General features: G+C 38.9%; 1 protein-coding gene across 8 annotated transcripts in view; it reads left to right on the forward strand.

The window, feature by feature from the left end:
• diaph2 (diaphanous-related formin 2) overlaps nt 1-27,384 on the forward strand; it is a 202,415-nt gene that overhangs the window by 138,240 nt on the left and 36,791 nt on the right. For 6 of the 8 annotated variants that reach the window (XM_077608608.1, XM_077608611.1, XM_077608612.1 and 3 more), the window contains 4 exons: nt 11,549-11,713; nt 16,097-16,232; nt 25,023-25,115; nt 26,126-26,191. In XM_077608608.1, coding sequence (XP_077464734.1) covers nt 11,549-11,713; nt 16,097-16,232; nt 25,023-25,115; nt 26,126-26,191 — 460 coding nt within the window. The remainder of the gene's footprint in view (nt 1-11,548; nt 11,714-16,096; nt 16,233-25,022; nt 25,116-26,125; nt 26,192-27,384) is intronic. The other 2 variants (XM_077608610.1, XM_077608614.1) reach the window with 2 other exon arrangements.

The following is a 27,384-nucleotide window of genomic DNA, read 5'->3' on the forward strand; positions in this document are numbered from 1 at the left end:
GGTCTGTTTTATCCCAAATGTAGAACATGAACTAAAGGGAATGCCATTGATGTCTCTTGGCAAATGGTCACTGGGCAAAGGGGTGGGGGGGCGGCTGTTTTTTTTTTTTTGCATTGAAACATACTAAGTAATACAAAGTTTTAAGGCAGAATAAAAAAAAACATGGAGATGAAGAGTGCTCACTTTGTAAACTAGTCCAATTTAATGTCCACATTATAACAGCGAACCTCAATGATCTTTTTGGCAATGCATTACCAAAGCCAAACTGGCGCCTTGTGCATCCAGAGCCAATTAGCATTGGCTGTCTTGTGAAAGTGTCAATTTAAAAGCGAAGACTACTCACTCTCTCAAACCACCAAATCCTCCTTCCCTCCCCCTTCCTCTCTCATCAAGTGTTCTAATCTGCCGAATGCTATCCAGCCTCCCTGTCCATCCCCTGCCTTCAGGATTGGTTTCACACAGTGATCCCCTCACTGACCAGACAGGCGACTGAACAATTAACCTCCCAGGCTGACCCGAAATATCTCAGACCTTCTCGCTCTAACATTCTTATTGGTCTCTAATAGATTTCCAACAGGAGGCAGAAAAAAGTGGATTGAGTTTCACCTGGTCAGCCCTTAGGCTCTTTGCAGAAACACTGTTTGGCTTGTTGGCATTCTCCCCTTGCTAAAGAGAAATACAATTGTGACAGCTCTACAGGGTGTTGTGTAATGTACGATAGGCTGGCAATTGCCAATGTGTGAATTATACCACTAGAATATGTGGCTTTCGACCAGTTGTTCTGCAGATTGTTTTTTTTCAGTTTCCATCCTGTTAATTCCTTCCATTTCTGTTACTGTATGCTGCTAATAGAACAAAATCATTCTGATGGAACCAATTTGACTGAAACTGTGTTGCTCATTAGATTGATTGGTCTCTGTGGTATTTGTTTTCACTTTTAATTCAAATGTTGCATCTAACCAATTCAAGGCACTCATTAACCCTCCCAGTCACAGCAACAACACCCATATGAAATCCCCGGTGTCATATTATGCACCCTAGATCTTTTCTTAAGATGTCGCTGTACCTTGTGTGTATTGATAGCTAAGAATGTGTATAGTTTAGCTGGTGAATTAATGACTCAAAAGACATCCAGTGCAACAAATCCCCTAATAGATCCCGGGAAGTTAACCTAATCCCTCAACAATATCTTCTTATCATATTACATGTGAACTATGCGGAAAACAGGCGTTCACTATCCTCCAATAAATACTAAGCCTAATACTGAGCTTTACTTTCTTAGGGTTGATTAGAAACAGATTTGTTTCAAGTTTTGTCACAGATGCAAGACTGGTGAGGGAAGATCAATCTATTTAACCCTAGTATGGTTCCTAAACCCCCTACGAAAGCATTTATTGCTACCGCAGGTGTCAAATAATACCATTCATTATAGGGGGCAATTTTTTGATTTTGTCATTGCCGTAGCAAAAATAATGTCTGATATCTTTTCACTGAGCAGAATAGAAATTAGTCATAATGTCCATCTCCTTCTTGTCCACAGAGGTGATACTACTTTTCAAAAGATGAGGCACCCATATCTCCCTCGCTTCGTACGTTGTCCCTCTGACATCTTTTACTTTGATTGCTTGTTGTCAGTCCCTCATCGCAGCTGTCCAGTCTCTTATCTCCCTCCTGCTCCCTCACAATGACTAAGCCCGTTAGACGCACTGTAATTCTTTCCCAGGATCCGAACGGGTGGTGAGATTACTCGTGAGGACATACATACATATGTTGCGTGCTTCTCAGATTCAAAAGCCTCTATAATGTCTTTGTTGTTACCCTTTAATTCAAACAATATTCTTATTCAAGTCAAGCCCACCCTTGATATAAAAAGATATTCATTGTTGAATAAAGACAGGCTGTTGAAATAGCTACACCCACATTTGAATAGCTTATTGATTTTGAATGACAGGCAACTCAATAAGGAAACTGAACTTTACATCTAAGGTCGTATCTGTTCCTTTGCAATACTCCACCAGAATTCAATTGATAGCTTTCAAATTTAGCGAACACTAAGTGAATATTAATGAAACCAAGGGTTCTAACAGCTACTACTATGATGGGTTTGTAAATATGAAGTATGATGGCATGTAGAGGATGGATCAAAACTGATATAAGCTTACAATTTAGCAGTAGATTGTTATTCTTGCCCATTGTTTTTTTTTTTTTGTAAATCATCTTACGAGTTTAAGTATTTACTAACTAATCTATAATTACTGTCAATAGACATCATTACCTTTATGAAGGCATCTTTATTTTGCATTGGAATCCTTTAAGGGATTGTCTCGCTGTCTTGGACGATAAACTTCATTGATTTTGGATGATGATAATACCAATAGGTTTTAGTTATAGGTATATAATTTGAGCTCTTGCCATATTCATCAATAGAATCATCAGACTAGCGAAATGTATTTTGAACAGGTTTATGATTAGAGGAAAAATTACTCAACAATAGGTGAATGGGTTATTTTAAGGACAATGATGATATTTGATTAATATACTATGTGAATGTCATTTTGAAGACGTTTGCCTGTATTACATTCTGTTTTTATCATGAACTCTTCATCCTTAATCCCTGCCCTTTCCTCCTACATAGCAATTTAGCTGAATCCGCTTCAACAAATTTGCAATTGAGATGCAAAATACACCAACAAAATTGCTAAATGATTATATATACATGGCCAAAGCAATAACAAGTGAAAAAATTAAAATGCAGTTTAGCTTAAAAAAATATTGTCTTTTATAAAGACCAAAATGTCCTTGTTAAAATGACATTTTGGTCTTTATAAAAAGCCAGGTAAACATTTTGGCATGACAGACACTGACCCATCAAGCGAATAACAATGATTTCCACACACAGTGCCACGTTTCCTGTCCATGGGACAGTAATTGGCAGGAGAATGCCCAGTTTAAATGTGGAATTGCTGTCTTTTTGTTCTATATCAGTTGACAGTGCTGCTGTCTCGTCCTTATACTAAGAGAAGACAGGTTGGGGGAGATGAGAGAGGTGGGCATTTGGAGAGGCTGTAATTCACGTGTATGTCTGTGTTTTCCCTCCTCTTGTGGAAGGAAAAGGGCTGTAACAAGGCGGCGCTCCGCGGGGCAGTTGTGTTTAGTGCTGGAATTGATTTTATAAAAGGTTGCTCAGTGGGTAGGCCAGGTAGGCCTGTCAACCTGAGCTTGCACTAAACCACAATATGTGGTCAAACTATTTGTCTCTGTGCCCATCCAAAGATCTTAAAAAAGTAGCATGGCCTCATTTCCATTTGTGACTTACAAGTGAAGTGAAAAATTGAAATCAACTAACCTTTGATTTCATTTAAGATTTTAGAACATTTCACCGGGATATCCATCTACTCACAAAGGCTGAACATCCAGCACTTTATCTAACAGTTCCTGGGAAGGGCATTGCTGTCATGAAGCAAAAGTATCTATTCATCCGACTTGGTTCCTTCTGATATTTGCACTTTTTCTAAAGCTAAAAAGGGTTAATTGATTTGCAAGTGTGGATGACATCCAAATGACCACCGTGAAGGGTCCCGAATGGGTCCTTTCATTTCACTGCCCTGGCCTCACCTTTATCTGCTGGAGCGCAGTTTAATTTGTTGACTTCATTTTATGTTGAAAATCAACCAAATATTTTATTCTGTAGACACAGATGTGCTGTTGTTTTGCAAAGACGTGATGCATTTTTTGCAGCAGCATCCGTCAAAGAGAGACATTTTCTTTATTTAAATGCATTTTTTGGTATTGATTATAATGCTTGTGTAGTTGATACAGCCACCGTGCTGCCGTGGTTCTGTGTCTAGTGGAATTTAGGTTTTGGATTCTTTGCAGCAGTCCATTTGCAAAGACAGCAATATGAAACATACAATCAACTAATCACGTAAAGTTGTTGCCTTAATCTAAATTTCTCATCTCAATCTTCTTAATATACTACTACTTCATATTCACGTTTAGACTGTTGATGGATTTAAATTGCATGCTCTAACTGGCGCTTTGTTGTGATAACATGTTGACTTGTTGCACAACACAATCTATGCCGTCATATCCAGAGGTTTAGTGGGTCATACTAACTCTTCATTGCTCTCTGTTCAAGTGTAGTTTGACGTAGAAGGAAAAACACTCTACTCCGTGCTATTATTGGACTTCCTTCACGATGGTAGCTCAATCATTTCCAAGTATAATATCTATATTTACATATGTGTTAGTTGAGAGTATGTCAGTAAGAAGATGGCTGCCACACACATGGATTTTCTTTCCTCCACATTCTGGTTGCCAGTTTTCTGTCAGTCATTAGGCTCCCATCATTGACGGAATGCATTCAGATTCAATTCATTTTATCTCAGACAACTGATTTTGTGACAGTGCCCTCTGTCAAACTGCTGAGACACACCACAGGAAAAAAGAGAAAAAAAAACCCAGGGTGATCGCTTAATCTCACCGCTGATTGCCAGATAATTATCAGTTAATTATTTAGAGCCTTAAATTAATTGGCTAAAAATAGCCTCGGTGTCTGCGTGTTGCCAATGGAGACGGCTCCAATATTCGTTTCCCCACTCGTCTCCACCTCCTGTGCTTAATCTTTGTCTGCTGCCGACATCAGTGTAATCTAATAAAGGAGGAAGGGTATCCCTTCTGTACAATAAGTCTAATTACTTAGCCATCATCACTTATTGTTTGAATTTCCCCACCATGCGTTTGCCTTTCTGGCAATTATAAGAAACCATATGAAAGTAGATTGGCTTTTTTTCCTGAGACTGCATTTTTTTTTCTTTTAATAGGCTGGAGTTTTTTTTCTGAAATGTCCACCAGCTCATTTCACGGGCCACTGTGTCGATTGATAATGTTATCAATGTTGCTTAAAAACTGTGTTACATCTAATCTTAAGTTCTCAGTTTACACTTAAGACACGTCATGAAACTGGAACAAGAAATGTCCTGCAAAGGGTCTCATAATGGGATTCATTAGCTTCAGGGTTTGAAATGTATTAGCTACATTTTTTTTGTCCACCCCCCCCCAATGCACACTGAAATTCCCTCGTATTTACCAGGGGGCACGCACACAGTGTAGACTGACCTGCCCAATGATTGCATTCTGTGGAATTGATAAAAAATATTGAATAGGGCTACACCGCTGGCCGACTGATCTAACTTTGGAACGTGATCAATATACTTTCGATAACTTCTGGGACTCTATCAATTTAGATTGCCATCTTTCTTCCATCACCATCTAGCCGTGGCTTGGTGAAAAGAAACGATTAGTCACTAACGCTGGATAGACTTTAAAAGACGCTAATATTACTCTATGAAGGACTTTGAAAATTGCAAATAGGAAGCCTTCAAATTCAGTTGGAGAATAAAAATATGTTGTTCTAGTGCAGCGGTTCATGGTCATTATGGTCACCCATTAAAATGTTAACCTTTATTAGAAAAGCGATATGGACCAATGGAGTAGGTGATCTGCCGTTGCCATGGCAACACCACAGGCACCATATCCTCATGACAACGTGTTATACCATCTAAGTGACTTGGCTATTGTGTAGCACCTTTTAAGCTAAAGTCAAATGAATACATTATGACATTTTTAAAGGATCATATCTTCTACATAATTCTCCTAATTATGAACAAGGCTTTACGTGCATTATGTCTTGATTGAGTCAATGCTTTAATGTGTCTATTGTGAATTTTACATTAATCTGAATAGGCTTTATTTCTTTATATGGGATAAAAGATTAGCAGGTGGACTTACTAAATGATACAATGGTACTTGAGCACTCAGTTCATGCCTGACAAGGATGGCTGAGATTGATATTTATATCATAAATCAGTGTTGGTGGAAGCAAGAGACTTGACCTTTTTAAGATTTGATAAGGCTCAGACTTGTAAACATACATATTGACACTGTTTGTTGGTATGTTGAGATGGCACGAGGAGAGACAGAATTAATGTGTGAGATGTCTTGTGATTTGGACGAAACCATGCATTCAAGATGAACATTTTATTCTAAATGTTTGTATGCTGGTGTGCTCGTGTGTGCCTTTGACTCTCGAGTGTAAGTTCATTATAGCCAAACTTCCCTCACATTTTCTCCATTTGTGATTCACTACTCAACAGGTCATTCCCACAGCTGTAATCCCTTTATATCTAATGGATGAACTATCTCTCCCTTTATCACATGTAGTCATTATCGAATTGTTCGGGCAGCGACCAGGCATTGTTGTGAGGGGCTTTGAATGTTAAGGCAAAGGCGGCCTTCCTCTCAACCGGTATGAATATTTTAGGCTCCGGAATACATTGACGAGCACACTGTGAAACTTGCTCTCGGTTTTCCGGTTAGAGAAAGAAACAATGGATAGTAAAAGTCGATCAAGGTCATTTGGATTTCGTATGCATGGGTTTGAGATATTGTACTTTCCTATCAAAGTGAAATCATCGATATATGAGGCTACAGTTAAGCCCAAACGTATTCATACCCTGGATGGATTTTGAGGCACAAAGTGAATTTTAACATGAAATGAAATGCTGGTTTTTGATGCAGTTCCGCCTGAGGTATCGAAGGTCTATCGAAGGCATTTGATGTTTGTTTTCAATCTTTCCACTACGTGGAGTGATTTCTTCAGATTTTCTGAATCTCTGGATGGTATCATGGACCATAGATGATGTAATCCCCAAATTTGTTGAAACTGTATGTGGAGGAACATAGTCCTTAAACTCTTTGGCTATTTTGCTCATGCACCCGTTCAAAATGAGGTGAACATTGCATCATAACCCCTGCAGAACAGGGCTTTCAAATAAGTAAGATGTATAGGAATAGGATTGGTATTGGTCATTTTGCAGAAAGATTACATTACAATATAATGGCATAATCCATTGATCATTAAACTATCCCAATATGATCTGTTCCAGCTGTGTAGAGATGTTCTTGGCTGTGTATCTTCAATGTTTTGATGTCGAGACTAGATCACTTATATACTTACTGTATGTGAAGTGATTGCAAAAAGGTAAAAACAACTTTGGAAAATGTTACAATTTCAAATATGTAATGACTTCTTCCAGCATCTAGCAAGAAAATACCTATTCAAAAGTGTTGCTCAATTTTTACTAGGGTATCATTGCATCAATCGAGGGTAATCGGATGAAAAGATTGAGCATTTGAGTGACCAAACCGCAGAGTGCGCTGATGCTCTGCATTAATTACAACACATGGAGAGGGTGGCTTCAACTAATCACCACCACCCTGTTGGCACCCTCTCTAATCTAGCACTGTGTGTATTATGTGCAGATGGGTTGGCCAAACGGGAGTATCTCTCTGGTTGGTTGCCATCCAAGTTTCTCTGACGACTTTGGACAAAGTCCAGCAATTTGCAGACTATTGGCCCACTGAGGCATTTGGGTTTTGTACATATTAAATCATGTCTAGCCTAGTACATGCTTCATTTCAAATTTTGTATTATTGTATTAGCAACATAAAACAGAAACGCAGATTACTCACATGTTCATGCTGAAAATGTTCTCCATTTTTTAACACACACATGGTGAGTAATTTGTAGTAAGGAGCCCGCTAGGGTTAAACTGTTTATTAATTTAGACCAATCAAATCTTATGTTTAAAACTTGTCTGGTTACATTACATTAAAGGTGATCCACGGTTAGCGAGGGTTTGTGTAAATAGAACATCATACAGGATGATTTTTTAAGGCTTAAACTGGACTATTTTTTGACCATTTTAACTACGGCCTTGAAGTTGCAGTACACTGAAAATATATTCCTCACCTTTAAAACTACGCCATGGTTTGCAATTAGTAAAATTGGTTTGTGTCAGTTTATTACACAATCAATGTATTTTCATTTCTAATTAATAGCAATGATTATTTGCTGTTAATTTTACCATTTTAATTAAAATAAATCCACATATTTAAGACCTGAAACATGATTTAATCCTGTCAAAATTACATTATAGGTATTAATTAAAAATAACAACAACAAAAAAATGTAGATGAACTGTCACACTCACTGGCGGCTTTTTGAATACAAAACTAGGTTATGCAGCCTTTTAAAGACAATTTATAGTGCATGCAGCACCTCTTTCCATTCACTCCATGGCTAGGTCACAGCAAATTCCGGAATGTGGCTGTTTGCCTAATTCCCTGTGACAGCTCCAGTGTCTACGTTGTGCTCCCAACGCTGGACACTGTCAGCTTCTTTCCTGCCTCCCCTACAGACCTCGCTCCCCTTGTATGACCACACACACTCGCACATGGCAAATCCCATCTGCATCAACGTGAGGCTAACATCACAGTATTAATGAAATGGCTCTCTTTGTTGTCCTTAAGCTTCAATCACCACATCTTCTTGAGTCACCTGGAATTTCTCCCCTTTTCGTACGTCTCCCTGCATCCCATCATAAATCTCACATGCTCTTGTGTCACTGGACTGTGCATCGCCAGTGGGCAGCCTCGGTGTAATTTGGCCCACAGGGGCTGTTTGGCAGTCGGTGTGAGGCTAAAGGGAGCAGCCATGCTCTAAGCAGGCTTAGTGTGGGGCGATGGATGGAGGGCCCAGTGAGCACACGGGAAAAAAAGCATTAAATAAACATTAATGGAACTGGGTTGGAGGAGATTTATTTAGGAGGCTTCCGGTCCCCACGTAGTTTTTTTTTGCTTAATTATGCTGCATTTTCAATCAGTTGCTAATTCATATAGGTAACACATGGTTTGTTTCCTCTGAGGTGGTCATTGTCAAAGAAAACTATATTGGTACGAGAAATTGAACATTTAAATTGGACTTTTTTTTCTTTTTGATGCCATGAACAGCTTTAATTGCATTCCCTCAACATGTGTGGCACATTAACGTTCCAGTTAAAAATAAGGCTTTAAAGTGAGAATTTTGGACATGCAGCAATGTTTACATAAGTCATTCGTTTTCATCACCGCTTATCCTGGCCAGCCTATTAGCTTCCGAAAAGCAGCAAATGAAACAGCTACATACAATTATAAGAGAATTAATCGCAACATTATCTTTACTCACTGTCCAATGTAGAAAAGAAAAATAAACAAACAAGACACAGAAATGAGCTGTTGAGAAAAATAGGTAGTAATTGTATCCTAATGTTATCGTTTCTACAGAATTCCCTGCAGACCTATTATTTTTGCGAGATCATTTGTATTTATTTATTTATTTATTTAACAATGGGCCCTATCGTCAATACCTTGGTTAGGTTTGCTGGGCTAAATATCAGGAATATATATAAATGTACATATGATATATTGGTGAAATATACATGACATTAATGTGAAGTTATGAAAGAAATGAAGCTCAGTCATGAGTATCTGTATGTGTGTGCGTGGGTTTGTTTGTGTGTGACTGTGTGGGTGTTTTTGTGTGTGTCCGTGCTCATCACTATGACATATCTTTGGTGTGGAAATACAAGAAGCCGAGGCAGCCTTAGTCCAGTCAAATCCCCATGGGACGCATACAGCAGTGTTTGTGTGCAAGTATATGTGTGCATATGGCGTGAGGAGAGTGTGTAGTCAACATTCCGAGAAGGAGAAGAAACATAAAGTGCCAGAGGCCACAGGCGGTAAAAACTAACCACTGCCTCAATGTTGTTGCTCCATCTGTGACCTGAACATGGATGGTCAAAGCCATTGGCATTCAATAATGCATGTGTTATACTGAAATAATATCCTCATGGAACACAAATAAATAGTTACAAAGGGAATGAGATAAGTAAGAAAGTTAAAAGAATCTCGGATGACAATAATTTATTCATTTTTCCACACATTATTTAAGGTTTCTACCTGATCACCTGAGCACTCTGAAAATTGTTGTTTTTCTTGTGAACACTTAACTTTGAAGTCCTAATCGTCTGTCATCTGTGAATCTATAGTCTACTGACTTTGTAGCCAACAAGCATGGGTCAGGATATATCCATCTTACAGCCCATTTTTTAATTATATGTATCGGTCCTGAATTTTTTAAATGAACTAATTGTTGCTGCAAGTTATGAACTAACCAGTTGAGGGCATGTTCACTATCTGTCTCAGTCTTCATTCTGTAGTGTGCTGCCGCACAATCCTGCTTGCTTTACCATGTTTTTATAGGACTGCACTTCACTGTCACTTTGCTTGTTCTTAACTTTTCAAGTGAAGGTTAAGAGAGGTCTACCAAGTAAGAAATAAAAGGGGTTTATAGTAGCTGAGATGATAAATCATGTCTGGAGAAGCAGGAGTTCACCTAGAATGTACCATCCTGTGCTAGGGCACTTAACTGATGCTAATCCAGCACACCTGCACTCCCTTTTTATACATGCACAAACAAAGATAACATACCATTCAGGGCTCATGTAAGATAGAACACAGGCATGCTTGTGAATGATTAATATCTGTTTTTTAAATCCCTTACTCAAACGAACCATAAATAGTAGAGCAATAGTATGTTTTTTTTAACCCAAAGTCAGACGAAGTAACAAAAAATTCAATACACTAAAACGTTATGCCTACTTTTTATCCGAGCATTTTGCAACTCCCATTGAAGTTAATCTCAGCCCTACTATCGCCAGATGTAGCTGCAGGTGTAGAAGTGACTTATTTTTGTGTCCATAGTGTGTTTTGAGGCAATGATCACTTGGTGTACTCAATCTCACTATTGTCTCACTGCTTGCATCGTGATCTTCATCATATGGATGATCTTCAAGCATTTACTGTATTGTTTGTAGCCAAACTCTTTTAGTCTCCAGAGTGTCCGGGCTCTAGTCTAGGCGAGGTCAGGTGGCCGCTGCGATAATGCTTAACTGATGTTGGCTGTCAATAGCCATTCACCGGGAGAAAAGTGGCGCGCCTGTTCAGTAAATTACACAGTGCGGCGTGAGCGGCCAGGTTCAAAACAACCTGACCCCTCTGTTGTTGAGAGAAACAATAGAACAATGAGTCCAATCAACTTCTGCTGCAGCCATGTGTGTCGAAGAGCAGCCTTTCCTATGGTGCAGGACTGTAGCTATTGGCTCAGTGTCCCATTGAGTCCAAAGTGTGATGATGGGATGATTGTTATGACACACTTTCTTTATTTATATATGCCCCCTTCTCTGTTGACCTTGACACAGATGCCAACTGTACAATGTACAATAATACTGTAAAGTTGAAGGTCACGCAACATTCCTATGTAAAACATGTTCCCTCATTACAATCCGATGAACATAAGATGGTTATCTTTTTAAATGTCCGCAATGACTCTTTTGAACATTTGAGTTCACATATTTAACGAGAAAAAGCTCCAAGTGTCAACTCGCTAGTGGTTCAGGCTAGGTAGAAACCCTCTGGTTGCCCTGTGATCGTCACAAGATTTGTGCTAGTTTTAGGTATGAATTGCAATTTAATTATTTTTATATACTGGTTGAGTTTGTGAGTTTGGTGTTTTCAAACCGATTTCGGGGGGGGGGGTTAACCGCCTTTGCGATATATGAAATTGTTTTGTCATTTTCCTTTTTTCCTTAACTGTGTCCCCCTTCACGGCTTCTGCAAACATTCACGAGAACAGTACGAGAAACTGTCCATCATGCACAAGAACATGCAGAAGCTGTACGAGAACACAGGCAGCTATTTTGCCTTTGACCCACAAGTCGTCTCCGTGGAGGACTTCTTTGGAGACCTGTCTAACTTCCGCATACTCTTTTTGGTAAGTAAATATTATCAAAAAGTGTACTTTTCTTTGACTCATAGTTTCTGTATTCCAATGTATTTTGATGAAAGCAAGTGGGAAAATTCTAACATTATTTGCAAAATATTTCAAGGCAATATTCAATTAATCAAATAGTCTTGATTGTATTTAATGGAAGCTAATTATTATTAATAGGGTTTCAACACATTCCATCATTCATTCAATGTGAAATAGTCTCATTTTTTTTACCAAGACTGTACAGTATTTTTCAACACGGTAATCCTGACATAATTGCAGAGTAAAAGACAACATGACTTAAAAATACAATTTCCCTTGACTGAAAAGTCGGTGAAACATACTAAATATTGGATCTCCAAAATGGCCTCGGTACCATCCCGAAATTGTCAAAAAAGGCAAGCCACGGTGTCCAAAAGGTATTCTGTCTTAACCCCCGATTAAGAACGCCAAGGTCATCTTGTCTGGCTCCTTTTCCTCTCTTTACTCTGATCCCATCTGAGAGCAACTTTTCATCCCCCACCCTTGGACAATCTGCCTTTCTACCTTCAAAGTGTAACTGCACACAACACTCTGCTCCCTCAAGGCTTCCCATGTTGCACATCTCTAAAAGAGGCATCCACCCAAGAAAATAAATTATTCTCTCAAGCAAATAGCTGTATATGAATATTTCATTACTGATTTAAACTTTCCTGCAATGAATAAGGGGAGGAGATGAGTGAATGGGCCACAGGGTTATGTTCTGGGTCAAACGTGTGTCACTTACCAAGAAATGGATTCATGTATTTAGTGAAGATAAATATTTTGAAATAATTGCTCACCATCAATTTGTGCATATCTACAATGTTTTAATATTATTTTAGCCCTAAAATTTGCTTATGATTGACAAGAATCTTTGCAGTGTTTACACTGCAGTCCTCACCAAAGTGAATTTAAAAGTTAACGGAATCCATTCACTTCATTTTCCTTCTGTTTCATCGTCTTTCTCAACTGTCTCTGTGCAGCCAAAGAAATATTTGATTCTAGCGAGCGCACACAAGTCTGAATTTGTTCATTTAATGCAGCTGCCATATTCAGGAAGCGAGTGAAATGCAGTGGCGGGGTCTGCATGTGTAATCCTGACCAGGAGCATTGGGGGATGAGGATTTTTCCCATTAATGAGTTATCAAAGCGCAGCAGATGGGCTGGGATGAGCGAACAGTCTTTCTTGTTAATTGAGTGACTTTCTAATAAGTCCAAAAGAACCAGAGTGGGCTTACAAAGTAGCAAGTTTGCGCATCTTGCACAGATTAGAATGATGAGCTTTGTGTTTGATGTATCCACCCCATGCCTCATTCCATGCTGAGACGTCCATTTAAAAGATGGCTAATTCCTTCACGTTATGACACGTTATCATGAGACTACTGATCATGGTCAAGATGAGTCTGTCAACGACACATCAACACAGATGGGATTTCAACCTCAAGAGATGGGTTAAATACCCACTCCCATTTGTCAAATTTGCTGCAATGATCACCGTTACAAAAGTGCATTTAATGTATTGTAGTTTAAATTATTTGTGTAATATTTTATATACAAGGCAAAATTCTATATTAAACAGTAAAGTAAAGGCTCTTGTTAATGGAGAGGAGCAGTGGCTTGACTCCGAATCCGCCTGGATGACCACGCTTGAGACCCCGCAGAGTAAATTCATTTGGGCTGCTTGTATTCAGCATCTTGTTCTTACAGCCACAACCTACAGCTCGTGACCTATGTGAGGATAGGAACGTACATGGACCGGTAAATTGACAGCTTCGCCTCTTATCTAGGCTCATTCTTCACCTTGGCAGACTGATAGAGAGTCCACATCACTGCAGACGCTGCACACATCCGCCTATAGATATCATGCTCCAGACTTCCCTTCTGGGGTGAGCCCCATCCCTAACCAGAGCAGGGAACTCCACCCTTTTTTAAAAAAAGATAAAGACCTCTAGAGGTGCTTAATTTAATTCCAACTACTTTGCTGCAAAGCACTCCAACACGAGTTGTAAATCAGGACTTGACAAACCTAACAGAACAACATCTGTTATTTACATACTTTTTGTTTAGGTAAAATACCATTTCAAGCAAAGTCAAGTCAATTTTATTTAATTGACTTGTTACTTTTCAATATTTTATTCTTGCCAACACAAAAATGCCCTAAAATGAGACAAAATCAAAGGAATACGTCCTTCATATTATCTGCTAAGGTGTTTCATCACTTTGTCATGTTTGAATGCACCCTTTATCAGTATCATATTCATCCCAGCCCACAAACATACACTATATCCGTGATGGCTCCTAGAGTAGGAAACAGATGGCTGATGAACATATGTTCATTTTAAAGATGAGGCACGGTCAAGTGTGTAAATATTTAAATAATCTATAGCGATGATACTGATAGATCAGAAGTGGGGGAAATAAATATAATCTCTCAATGATAGGTAGGAAGAAATAAGAATACTAGTAGGAAGAAAAAAATGCCCTTTCTGGTCAGGGAAGCAAATGAATTATGGAAATAAATGACATTAACATAGATCTTTGTTGATAGAACTTTTGGTGCCACAGTGCAGATTTCTTAACTACAATATACACACGTGTGTGTGTCTGTGTATATGTAAAACTGGCATCTAATTCTACTTTTACTTACTCCTCCATCTACATTCGTAGGATGTGTGAGCAATTGGGACTTCAGCCCTCTTGCACCTCATTTAGCTTCATTCTATCAGAGGGCTAGGGGCACATAACTTGTCATAAACATGGCCTCTGGGAAATATGAGACCACAAATCACTTTGGCAGCTTTGGGAGGTTATCGCAAGGGACACATCTTTTGGCTTTTATACTTAAACAACGTCTGACCTTTTCCTCATTCCCTTATTTACCTGTATCATTTTAATACAAGAAAATGACTACATGTCGCCTCACTGAAGCCCAATCTGTCAAATTCTGTAAAGTACCCCTTAAGGTGGAAGTGTGATTTGAGTGTGTCACACTTCATCAATAAATATTACTTAAGGGTTATTTTGGTAAGATGAACAATATGTTTCAGGATCAAGAATATGTTGCCTTCATAATCACGCCATATTTCTCAAGAGAAAAAACAAATGAAATGTTTCTTTTAAAAATATGTATAGCAATAATATGTTAAATTATACTCATTTGATTATTCTGGTAACTCATGCTGTTTATCATGTGTCGCTTACACATTATGTTTTAAAAAAGCACATGATATACAATATTAACCCTCAAAAGAGTCCATTATCAATTTATACGCCCAACCAAAACTATAATACCAAGTAAATAATAAAGATTTTAAGATAACCATTAATCAACATATTTTGTCTGCATTTTTTTGGGCAAACACAGAACTGTAAACTGTTATGGGTGCGGTTTTTGCACTCCAGCAGCTGAGGTTCGTGATGAGAAACAAACATGTCTTGTTTGCCTGGAAAGGTCACGCAGTTGCATCTTCCTCCATGTTGGCAGATGAACAAACTGACACATTTGTAAAGGCTGAATTGCTCCTGTTGATTATCTGGCTGCTTCTGACTCCTTCCTGACATTTGGGCCGGTCACGAAGGAGCAGCAGGATGATATCTCCTTCTCACTCCAGAGAGACCACTTGGCTCTCTACAACAGCTGTCTGTCTTTCTTTCCTCTTCCACAGACTTAGTGCACTGATTATGAAACAAAGACCATTATCTTTTACTATATTATTAATTTATAGCTTTATACACTTGCTGGCAATGTTTTTAGGAAATGAATACTAAAAATTAACTGGCGCACAGTAAAAAATAAATCAACACCCTAAAAAGTAACATACTGGAGGTCGTGTTAGGTGAACATTATTTGTTTTGCAGATGTCACACTGTTTATTTTTAAACAACAATTGTCATTTTAGAGTTTGTAAGTTGTAAAAATCATGAAACCTGTTACGAAAGTGTGAACTACTCTTTCATATGCAGTATGCTTTGTGTTGTGTGTTGTGTGTGTGTCTGTGTGTGTGTCCAACTTTTAGAAGTTAGTTCCTGACTACCCCCCCAAAAACAAGCATTTTGCCGGGTTTATTTATATATCGGGTGACAATTATATGTATTCAACGCTTTATTGTGCATATTTGGTCTACTCCATTTTGCCCAATATGCACAGATGCCTTAATACATTATACCCGTGAATTCACACCCCCCGCACACACCCCAAAAAGTGCTCATACACTTGAAATGATTTATTGTTTATTCCAGTAGTTTATCTTCAGCTCTTCTTGGAATACAAATTTTGCGCTGATGGCAAGTTGCTGCTTCTGACAACGACAGTCAAAGAACGGTGGCAGAAGTCGGAATTTATATGTGTGTGTGTTGCCTCATCAGGAAGCCGTGAAGGAGAACCACAAAAAGAGGGAGATGGAGGAGAAGATCAAGAGAGCCAGGCTGGCGAAGGAAAAAGCCGAGCGCGAGAAGCAGGAACGCCAGCAGAAAAAGAAGAAGCTGATTGACATCAACAAAGGTGCGTCACTTAACCACAAAGATGCTGGCGGGGCATGCAGGGAGTTTGGAAGCAGAGGGAAGGAGGGGGGTGGCATGGGGGCTTGCTTGTATGGAGTCTTGCTTTAGAAGGGATGTAGGTCATATTGGAAATCATGCATTATATTTTTTTAATTTACTTTTGCACATTATATATATATTACTCCCTAACACACGTGTCAAAGTGGCGGCCCAGGGGCCAAATCTGGCCCGCCGCATCATTTTGTGTGGCCCGGGAAAGTAAATCCTGAGTGCCGACCTTCTGTTTTAGGATCAAATTAAAATGAAGAGTATATATGTATATTACATTTCCTGATTTTCCCCCTTTTAAATCAATAATTGTATTTTTTTAATCATTTTTTTCAGTTTTTAGTTTAAAAAATCATTGTGTAAAATCTAAAAATATATTTTTTTTAAAGCTAAAATAAACATTGTTTTAGATCTATTAAAAAAAAACTGAATATTCACCGCTTTTAATCCAGTTCTTTTAATCCATTTATAAAAAATATATCTAAATATTATATCTAAAATGGTCCGGCCCACGTGAAATCAAGTTGACGTTAAAGCGGCCCGCGAACCAACCCGAGTCTGACACCCCTGCCCTGACATGATACACGTCCTCACAGCAGGCGATAAAGTTGACAAAACACTGAGGAATCGACCAAAATATGTGCATGTAAACAACCGGTGATTTTCAGTTTGAACTTAACCAGTAGCAAAACATATTATATCTTGATTTCCGACTTTTCATTGAGTTTCAATGCAAAAAGAACATTCCAATCCACAGTTTCCCAAGTGTGCTATATTTCAGTGGCTTATTTCTATTACTCTTTTTGCCCCTGCCCCCCTCCCATATACGCTTCCCCTTCCCCTTACCCGAGGCAGTGCTGGTAAACGGCGTATTGATCAGTATGTGTTGCTCCAACATTAGAAATAAGAGCAGCAAAGTAAGATGCTTGTGTCGAGCGCTGCCAATGACATTGAGAGGGAATTTCAAGCCTGAAGGCGCTTTGTGAGCACTCAGTCTGCTCTTTTGTCCCTGTTTTGGAGGATTTCTACAATTCACTCGCTACTAAATGTCAACTTCCAACCAGTGACCTCACAGCCATATGGGGAAGTCTGACAAGACAGTCTTCAGTATGCCACAAATCCTCCAAGATAATTGATGCATGCAACACTGTTTCTTTTTTTTTTCTTCCCTAAGATGTGACCTCTTTGAAAGATTCACTTTTAATAATCCAACGCGAATGTGTGTGAAGGAGTCTGACGAGTGCTCATTTCTTAGTCGGGCTAACCAGATGGAGAAGGGTAGAGAAGCAACTATAATATTAAATATTTCTGCCAGAGCAGATTTTGATCTGACTTTGTGAATGCCATAATATGAGTCGCATGAATAAAACATAAAGATGACATGGACAACATCGCCTGTGGAGATGCGAGGACTGTCCCCCGCACACACATGAAAAAAATGTCGACGTTTTCGCAGTGTCCTGAACAGTGTGACCTTGCTTCTTAAGCTAGATGCACAAAAAAAAAATTACAGCATGCAAGGATGGCAGTTTATCTTCTCATTTTTTATGCTGTATTTATCGATTGATTACGACAAAGAATTATCCATTTTAATCTATTTATCACACTTATGACCACGACTGTATTTTATATTCATTGTTTGCAAAACACGTGAACATATGGTATAAACATATGGCAACTATATAAGAACCTTAAATACAATTTCCATTAGGTTTCTGTGATTTAAACCTGCTGCTTTAAAACCTTCCAATAGAACATCCAATTGTTTTTGATGTCATTTGTGTTTTTTTTAATTAATTAATTTATTTTTAGACGGGATAGCTATGCTATTTCACAAATTGATACCAAATCCTCTTCACTTGCTACTGATTTATGAATTGTGCAATTAATGAACAAGGGCTTATTTCATTTTGTTTCAACTCAAGCTTTAGGTTGGGGGAAGGGTCTTTTTTTTAAACTGACCCAAAATAACTTCATTTCATTTCACATTAGAAATATATAAAACTAGTTGTCTCAAGCATCTATACAGCACTTTTTGATTGAGGGATTTTTTTAACACGTATGATTGCCATATAAGACAAGAATACAATTACTACTTTTCTTGCTACTAAATCAGTTCTCTCTGAAAATGACTAATTTAAGTCTTAATGTAGTGAATTGCTTATGAAGCCGTTATACGCTCTTCCCATTTGTTTTAATTCTCACTAAGTGGATTTCCACATTCTCTTGAACTGACCAGATGTTCAACATGCACTTGATCACTTTACTTGCATGTTAAACACTGCTGAACAAATCCAGAGACATAGAAATGGAAAGAGGCATAGAAAATGCCAAAAATATATATGTATTCATTTTCTTTCCTTTTGGCTGGATTGTTTTTTTTGTTGTATTTTTTTGTGCAGCAACATATGATCGTAAGGAGCGTGTGTCAAAAGCCTGTGCGGGGTCAAGCCAGTGGGCCATCTTTTCTCAGGCCCAGGTTCTGAGAAGCAGCAGGCCCTCTAGGCTGCACACTCGGCGAACATTGGCGAGGTCACAGCCCCTGTCTGGGGCAAGTGTCTGCACCCGCATGTCAACTTTGTACCTCAGTCGAAACTACTAAGCTTTGAACAGCGCCGCGGAGCTAGAAACACTTTTGACTGCAATGCAGCTTGGCATGAGGCACATAGGAATAAACAAACAACAGAGGAGGCTCAAAATTTGTTTTTGGAAGCATTTCATAGCGAAACAGCACTCTCCTAGCAACTAAGAAAATACGCTATTTGTAAAAACAATTCAAATGAGCTTTTCAAGAAATTTAAATGGAGTAGTATTGACGGATAATGCTAAATGGCATGTTCTGCAACCCCTGCCACTTGACTGTGAACGTCACTAGGACTGGTAAATTGAAGTGTTAATAACAAATTGACATAAGCACATTACACTTCCAATTATTCAACAGTGGGCGTGCAAAATATGCGCAACTAACCTTTTAGGTTGAGTATCGTATTAAACACTGCAAAGCAATGTCACACCATTCATATAAGAATAAAAAAATATTGTTGAAGGAATATTTCCTTCATGCTGTTTTTTATTGTATTGCTAAGATAGCCAGAAGTAGATTTGAGTCTGATTTAAACCTCGTGGCCTACAGTATTCTGATTCAATATGCTTCGAGCCCAAAATAGAGATGAAAACAGCAACAGAAAATAATAGAGTAGGTCATATTACTCTTTGTGATATCGTGGAACATTTCATTTTAATGAAAAAAGTTTCGATTCATGGGCTTAAATATATTTTTTCCCATTCAGTTTGCTTCTTTTTTCCTATCTGTTCTTTTTCCGCTTGAAGATTGTGAGAGTTGTCTATTTCTTAAAGTATTCTACAGGATATCTATATTTGTTCCACATTCCCAATATTTTCTGCTTGTGGTACGCAAAACCATAATGTGTATGCAGCTGACTGACTGTTTGTTGTTGACGGTTTCCTGTCAGCTGTGACGGTGGTGGAAGGTTTAAGATTGATGGCTTTGTGCTCCTCTGACAACTGTGGGTAGGAACGTAGGATCATGCACGCACCTGTGTCACAGCCTCAACCATGCTAGTTGATCATAGGCGAACGCTGACAAGCAGGGGTGCACTAGCTAAATTTGCATTGACGAGATCACGGCTTGATATGATTAAATAAAATGCTTTTGAATTGCCCCCCGATGAGTCATCACCTTATCGTGGTGGTGGGGTTTGTGTGTCCCAGTGATTCTTGGAGCTATGTTGTCTGGGGCCTTGCGGCCCTGGTAGGGTCACCCATGGCTAACTGGTTTGAGGTGAGGGACCAGACAAAGCATGACTCAAAAGGCCTCTTATGATGAGCAACATTATTGGATGCAGGTCACAGGGGCCCCACTCTGGAGCCAGGCCTGGAGGAGGGGCGTGATGGGGAGTGCCTGGTGGCCGGGCCTACACCCGTGGGGCCCATTGCCAAAAGCAGTTTTGTCAAAATCTTTACCCGATGAAAACCCACACACGCACAAGGAGAACACCCAAACTCCTCTTGGAAATGTGACCTCACACGATATCACCACTGATCTTAGAAAACCTATAGAAAATGTATAACTTATGTTGAAAATCCTAACTGAATATCCATAATTTATGGGTGGTTCAAGTATCTAATCATTTCTCCACCTGTAGATTTCGCCAGTCACTTTTCAGTCAATCAAACTTAATTACGTTCAACAGAATTCATTGTCACATTTGTTTAGCTTTCAGAGGCATCACTGTCTTTCGCAGATGCAAACAACACAAGTGGACTTCAGTCAGTCATGTTATCCGAATCTGTATTCCAAAAGCCGGCACTCACTTCCCAAACGTGACATTTATTCCGAATGCTGGCCTGGAGATAACAGCCAGACTTCACGGCTGTTTAATGAGTTCAGACATTGCTTTCATCCAAATTACCAGTGTGGATCAAGTAGTTCTCTACCTGTCCTGGTCTGCTCATTTTCCAGTAGCTTGAGCAAGCCACTCCAGTGACACTTTAAAGGGAGTATTTTTTCACATGTCACATAATTCTCTGAAGGGTCAATGTCTATAAACAGGGACTCTTATCATGACCCGAGGGAGAAAAAACATAATCATAATTATGATAATAATAGTCCTGCAAACCTTGCATTAGGGTTTATAAAATGTCCCAGAAATCAGAATGGCACTCAATAGAGTGCAGAAGAAAAATGTAGAACAGAGGGTTTAAACAACGTTATCACGATGCCTAAAGCTTTAATTGGTTTATCCTTAGCCATGACCCCATGAGTCAAAGCAGTCCTCAATTCTATCGAACATTGGTTTAGTTTTGAGGAAGTCCTGACAATCTCAAAAACAAAATGTTCAGTTGAAATCAACAAATGTACATTTAATCTTGATTTACAGAATAAAGCACCTGAAAACCGAACATCCACAATTTTACCAAGCCATGTCTTTAAAAGTCAAACTAAAAATATACTTGTAAGACTTATCACTTCTCATTTACTTTAATTATCATAGAATGATACAGGCTCTAACATTCACTTCTGGAAAATGTGTTGCCCTGGATTCATCTCAGCTGGGCATCATGCCATGTTGACCCCGGAAAGTATGTCAAACGAACATCTGTCAGGGGCCTTCCTATGCCTCGTTGTGGTGTTACTTGGTAGAACTTTCTGAAAGCACATGGAAATTTAGACGGAAATAGCAATACGGACACTCGGGGGAGAAAATGAATTAGTGAAGGCAGGAGAGTGTTTTGGTTGCGACATTGCATGCATCCCTGGTCCCCCAATGTTTGCTCCTTTCACCCTCCCTTACAGTTCCCCACTAGGGACCTGGCAACATCCATCCAGATGGAGGGTTTATTTTTGTTTTTGTTTGTTTACTTATTCATGCATCCAGCTATTCGGGGCATCACATGGGCTTTCGTTCCACCACGAAATGCAAATCGCCGCGGCGGCGGCTAATCCACTTTCATCTTTTCCTTGTTGACATGCAACTTTTCTCCGTGGCTTTTCTAGCCCTCATGACAGGTGTTATTTATCACCCTTGGGTATGCACCAACCCTCCTTGCTCTCGCTACCTGGCGCATGTCAAACAGCGTACGCCATTTCACCTTGCACCCACCTCCCGCAGACCTTCCGAGCTCCCAACCTATCTTTCTCTGATATTGGCAAGGCGAGTAGAGGCCACAATTCTGTACCCTCAATCTTTTGCTGGAATGCTAGAAAGAGATGAGCGAGAGGGACGGTGTGCAAAGACTGAGATAAAAGGGTGACAATAACGAGAGTGGACAGCAATGTGGTTCTAGAACAGCCTGGCCACATTTAGCACTCATGCAGTTGGGCAACCAAGCCTGAATGGTGGTTCTATAGAATAGAATATAGAATGAGATTAGAAGAATGCCACTCCACCTGGCCATAAGGTATCTCCCCTCCTCCTCCCAGTGAGGCCTTTGTTTCATGGCTAATGGCCTAGGTTAATTGCACAAGTGACTTTCTGTGGCTGAACAGATGGACATAAATGTGCTTAAAAACATCACACATACCTATTTTTTTTTAAAGTGTAAGTAGAGCTTTCCTCTCCTCTTTGCTCATCCTATGTACTACTTCATCCTCCCCTCCTTGCTCAAGGAGGAGGTTGACTGAGGTGAACTTAAACTCTCAGCCAGTGGTTTCAATTCATCAAGCACACGGCCTGTAACCCCTCATTAGATCTCATTACAGAGCAAATTAGATGCAGTATGAGGCTATTTAGAGGATAGTGGATTGTCGACATCTCTCCTGTGCACGAGGATGCTCATGTCTGACACTTGAAATTCATCAGACAGTCGGATGCAGTGGGATTTTTTAAAATATTTTGATCATTTAGGACCGGTGGAACAGTAATATAATTTGACAATATAGAAACAGGGTTGTGGCAGCCCCTCTGGTGAGTTAATACAAGTTTGATCACTTGTCACAGCGATGTGAAATGTCTCGATGCACAGTGCGCTTTCAGAATTTGAGAAATGTGTAGGTAAATCAGTTATTAGTATTGTTTAGTTAAACTCCGGCACAGCAGTTGTAATACACGCTGCCAACATAACATTGTTTTATTCAAGTTATATTGACGGCGCCATAATTTACCTAACTAAAGGCAGTCAAAAGTGGCTTGTTTGGCAGCAGTACCATGAAAAGTTTCTCTGTCTGCTGAATTTATATAGTTTAATTTGAGTCCACATGGAATTTTTTTTATGAAGTTCATAGTGCGAAGCCTAATTTTCTGCAGCCTGCTTGCTTTTAAGTAAGAGCCCAACAGGACCTCGTTAATTGAGCACCATTTGGTGACATGGGAATATGTTTCCCATTTTAGTCATTTAGTTTATGTGTGTCTGCAGTGCTCCTCCTGAACCCCAGCCTACCAAGGCTCTGAAGTCCTGGCCATTACGAATGATGAATTGTGCTACAGTTAGGCTAGAAGTAGGACAAATTGATCAAAGTGTCAGGTGCCCCTTTGCGATGCCGTGGTCTGGTTGACAAAAAAAGAAGGCTCCAGAGATGGAGCTGTCAAAAAGTTTCCTGTGTCTGGTGGTTATAGATAAATGTTTATCCGTCATCGCCGGACACATGAAGTGTCCTCGCTAGCATCACACGATAAGCACAGGCTTCTAGAGATCTTGGTCGTTGATTCTGTTGTGTCTTCTCCTTATTGTTCTAAAGCTAAAGACACGTGTCCTCTTTTTGATTCAATGAGCTTGCTATGTGCCTGTAGTGCTGCAATTTGAGATAAGCACTTACTTCGTTTAGACCTTTTTTTGCCTGATAAAGCTGGTGTAATTAAACTTGATTTAATCGGGATTGCTGTTAAGTACAGCTCACCGATAAACAGATACATTGGTTTGAAAACAGCCCTTGGGAAAAATGCTTCGAGGTAGACAGAGAACAAAATTGGTTCAAGTGAAGATTTGCAATTACCGGAATTGCGATAGACTTGCAGTACTTTTTTTTCTTTTTAAATCTATTTATTTTATTGTCTCCTGTTTTGCATGAATTATTTCACATTGGACAGTTTCTCGCAAGACTTTCTCTCATGAATAAAAAAGGTGACATTCACATGAACTAATAGAACAGATTTTCAGTTATTGCTCCGAAATACAACAACTGGGTCGAGTCTTAATTGTACAAGAATCATCATGAAGCACCTGACGATTCACCATTTCGGAAGATGCGAAGAAAACTGATGTGACTATCGAGCAGTAGCACTCATATGTATATGCGAATGAATTGAATTCCCTGCCACCACTATAAGTCACCCTAATGATCCTATCCTAAAATAATGCCTGTTCTGGACCAGAATGATGAAAAGGCTGGTCCTCTGACTCATTAGTATTGGGGCGTAAAGATAGATGACCCAGATATAGAGCTAACACTTTTTTTTAATCTGTTGAGCGCCATGCTGCATGCGACCTAGTGCTCCAAGCATTCCCTACCTGTCTCTTTAGCTATTGTCAACTTACTAGTTGGATTTATTCCAAGGCTTTGGTGTATTTTTTGAATGCTGGTTTTGGTGTCATTAACTCAACAGTGATAGAAGGCTAGTGCATCGAGTCGTACAGCATTAAGTCTTTGTAAAGAGCACTTAGCTCCCCAGCTTTAGCCACGAAAAAAAGAAGGTATGTCAGTGACAATCAGTAGATGCTTTCGTCTCGAGGCTCTCCTGGCTGTATTAGTCGTTAAGCTTTAAATGTGCTTTACTCCTTTTGATAGTTTTTACTGACAAATGATATGATCACTCAGAGGCTTTTTCTTTACTTTCAGGTGCGGCTGCAAATTAAAGCACATTTCTTTTAAAATTATTAATAGATGAATAGAGTATTCGTTCAGTTTAGCTCCCCATATTTATCAGTGATTGATTTTGAATAGGGCTTTAAATTGACTTTTTTCGATGAAGTCTGGAATTTACAGATGTTTATTAATACGTAATTGAAGAATAGTTTTGTGTAGTATGTGAGCATTTCTAATTACTTTTAGGGTTTTATCCCATTCTCATTAATGATGAACTGTATTATACATTTTTTATAGAAGTGTGGATCTATTCACTTGCCAGTCTATGTTAGTCACAGGACTCTAACTTTGTGTTTTTTGGCTGGTTGGCATTGATAACGATTGACCAGGCCTGCACCAAAAAAGTCATATCCATAAATATATGTACACAGTCAGACTTGTAGTCATGATATTAATGTTTGTTTATGTTTTGACCAACAGAAGGAGATGAAACTGGTGTGATGGACAGTCTCATGGAAGCTTTGCAATCAGGAGCAGCCTTCCGTGATCGGCGAAAACGGACACCACGCAATGGTAGGACACAACATATTTTTGGTTTGCTTGATATATATAAGAGCAATGTAAAGTTTGTTTATTCACTGACTTCAAAGTTGATGTCATAGCATAATTGATGATTTGGATGAGTTGCAGTTGATACTGGGCTAAAGTGTTTTTTTCCTTGTAAACATGGATGGTACAAAGACACATACACAAGTGTCCACAGTGCCTCATTACCAGTGGACGTTTCCCTTCGCAGACCATAAAAGTCTCATTAGGGGGCTACCATGCGGCCTGTAGTTACACATAATATAAATGTTAGCTTGTTGCATTTTGAAAAGTTTTTCTCATGGTGGTTTAACCTTGGAACCCCCTATCTGCTTAAAACTCTGACTGGTTTTAAGTGATTTGTTGGAGTTGGGGTTTTTGCTTATTGATTTTAAAAGTGGGATTCCAATTATACATCTGTCACAGCCGGGCAAACAGTAGTAGTGATGCCTCATTATGATCTTTAGCTATTTTATTGGTTATGGTTTATCTTGATGTTGTCATACAACAAGCTGGCTCCTGGCCAATTAAACACTTAAACTTAAACTTGACAATGAGTTAATGACAATTTAGGGCAAGCCATTGAATGCATTTCTTCTTGTTTGAATTATATATAATTATGAAGTAAAACTAACTGTATATTATCATACAGTGGCCTTTGGGTATATTTATGATACATATATAAATATATATGATTTGCATCAAAATCTATTACCTGGTATAGTGAAGGCCACTATTTGAGGGAATTCAGTATGTTTAACTTTTCCTTGCACTGTTTCGACTCCATCTTTCTTTCTTGCGGTTTTGAATTGGTGGTGTGGCAGTTTATCACTTCTAAGGATTGTTTCATGGCATTTTATTCTTGCCGAATATAAATCTGCTCTAATGCTGCTTTCTCTCTCTCTCTCTCTTTTTAAATTGTATTTTTATTTTTTACATAACTCCTACTCTTTCCTCTTACTTTATCCCCCTCCACTCCATGTAAAATATTTTTACAGGTGATCAAAGTCCCTCAAGTCCAGGCTCTCGATGGCCGACTGCTAACTATGGTTACAGAACCCTAGGTGTGTGCGGTTTTAAGTCCTTTTTTTACATTTCATCTCCACACAACAGCATCCTGCTTTAATCCTAGCTGCACAACTCACTTGCTCAAAACAAACTTCTCCACATAGCATCTGCTACGGAGTTTTGCTCTTTTAAAATGCTGCAATCAAAATATAGACGTATACGGGTACCTGAACTAAGGGCGCTTGGAAAATATTAGGATAACATCACTGCCTTTGTTTGCATTTTAGCACAGCTCTTGTCACCTTTGGTCATTGTCATAATGTTCATAGCATGGACACTTCACCTTGACTTATTCTTTTATTCTGCTTGTTAGATTACATAATTTAAAACTATTTTTTCTTACAAATTAACTAGTTATAACATCTACTGTGACTCATTTTTCTGAATTGTATTTGCAACCTTCAAAAACATTTACTCTACATTCCTAATCAAATTAATTGCTTTCATTTTCCGTTTCACTCTGACAACAACCTGGCCAAGCACTCTCTCTATCTTCTGTTTCTTCGCATCTTGAAATCATCTGAACAAGTACTTATTTATATGAATATGTGTGCATCTTAAATAGACTTGTTTATTTGGGCTAAATTGCATTTATCGACTCTGAACAAGCATATTCATTTTCGGAGTAATTAGCTGTATTTAGTTCAACTACTTAGGGGTCCTTGGAACACAGCACTTAAAATATTATGAACCTTTACCTTGAACATATTTTGCCAGTGTCAAAGTTTTCTTTCCAGAAAACCTATGTTAAAACAAACCACAAAGAAATTATTACGCACAATTTCAACATTCATGACAAGCCTTATTTACCTTGATTTTCAAAACCTTCACAGAAGAGAGGCCCTTTCTCCTTTATTCTCTTTTGAAGTCCCATGAATGGAATCACATAGGGAATGTCAGGACATGGATGGTCCACTTTTGATGTTGTATTTGCAGATGTTGAGCTCTTGGCTTTACACAAGTCTGACTATTTGACCATTTGTCCAACTAAATAATGTGGGTTTGGTGATACACTGCACTCCCTGATATTATTTTTACGGTTCTGGTAGCTTCCGAGACAATTAGATCACCTTCTTCATGAGTGCTACCAGTTTATATGTATATGGTGATGTTAGCACTGAAGTCTAAGCTTTATTACTTGAGTGTATTCACACCAAGGAAAGTCCAGAGTTCGCTTTCTGTATTTGCT

The sequence above is a fragment of the Stigmatopora argus genome, chromosome 9 (assembly GCF_051989625.1).
Source record: "Stigmatopora argus isolate UIUO_Sarg chromosome 9, RoL_Sarg_1.0, whole genome shotgun sequence".
Lineage (NCBI taxonomy): Eukaryota > Metazoa > Chordata > Actinopteri > Syngnathiformes > Syngnathidae > Stigmatopora > Stigmatopora argus.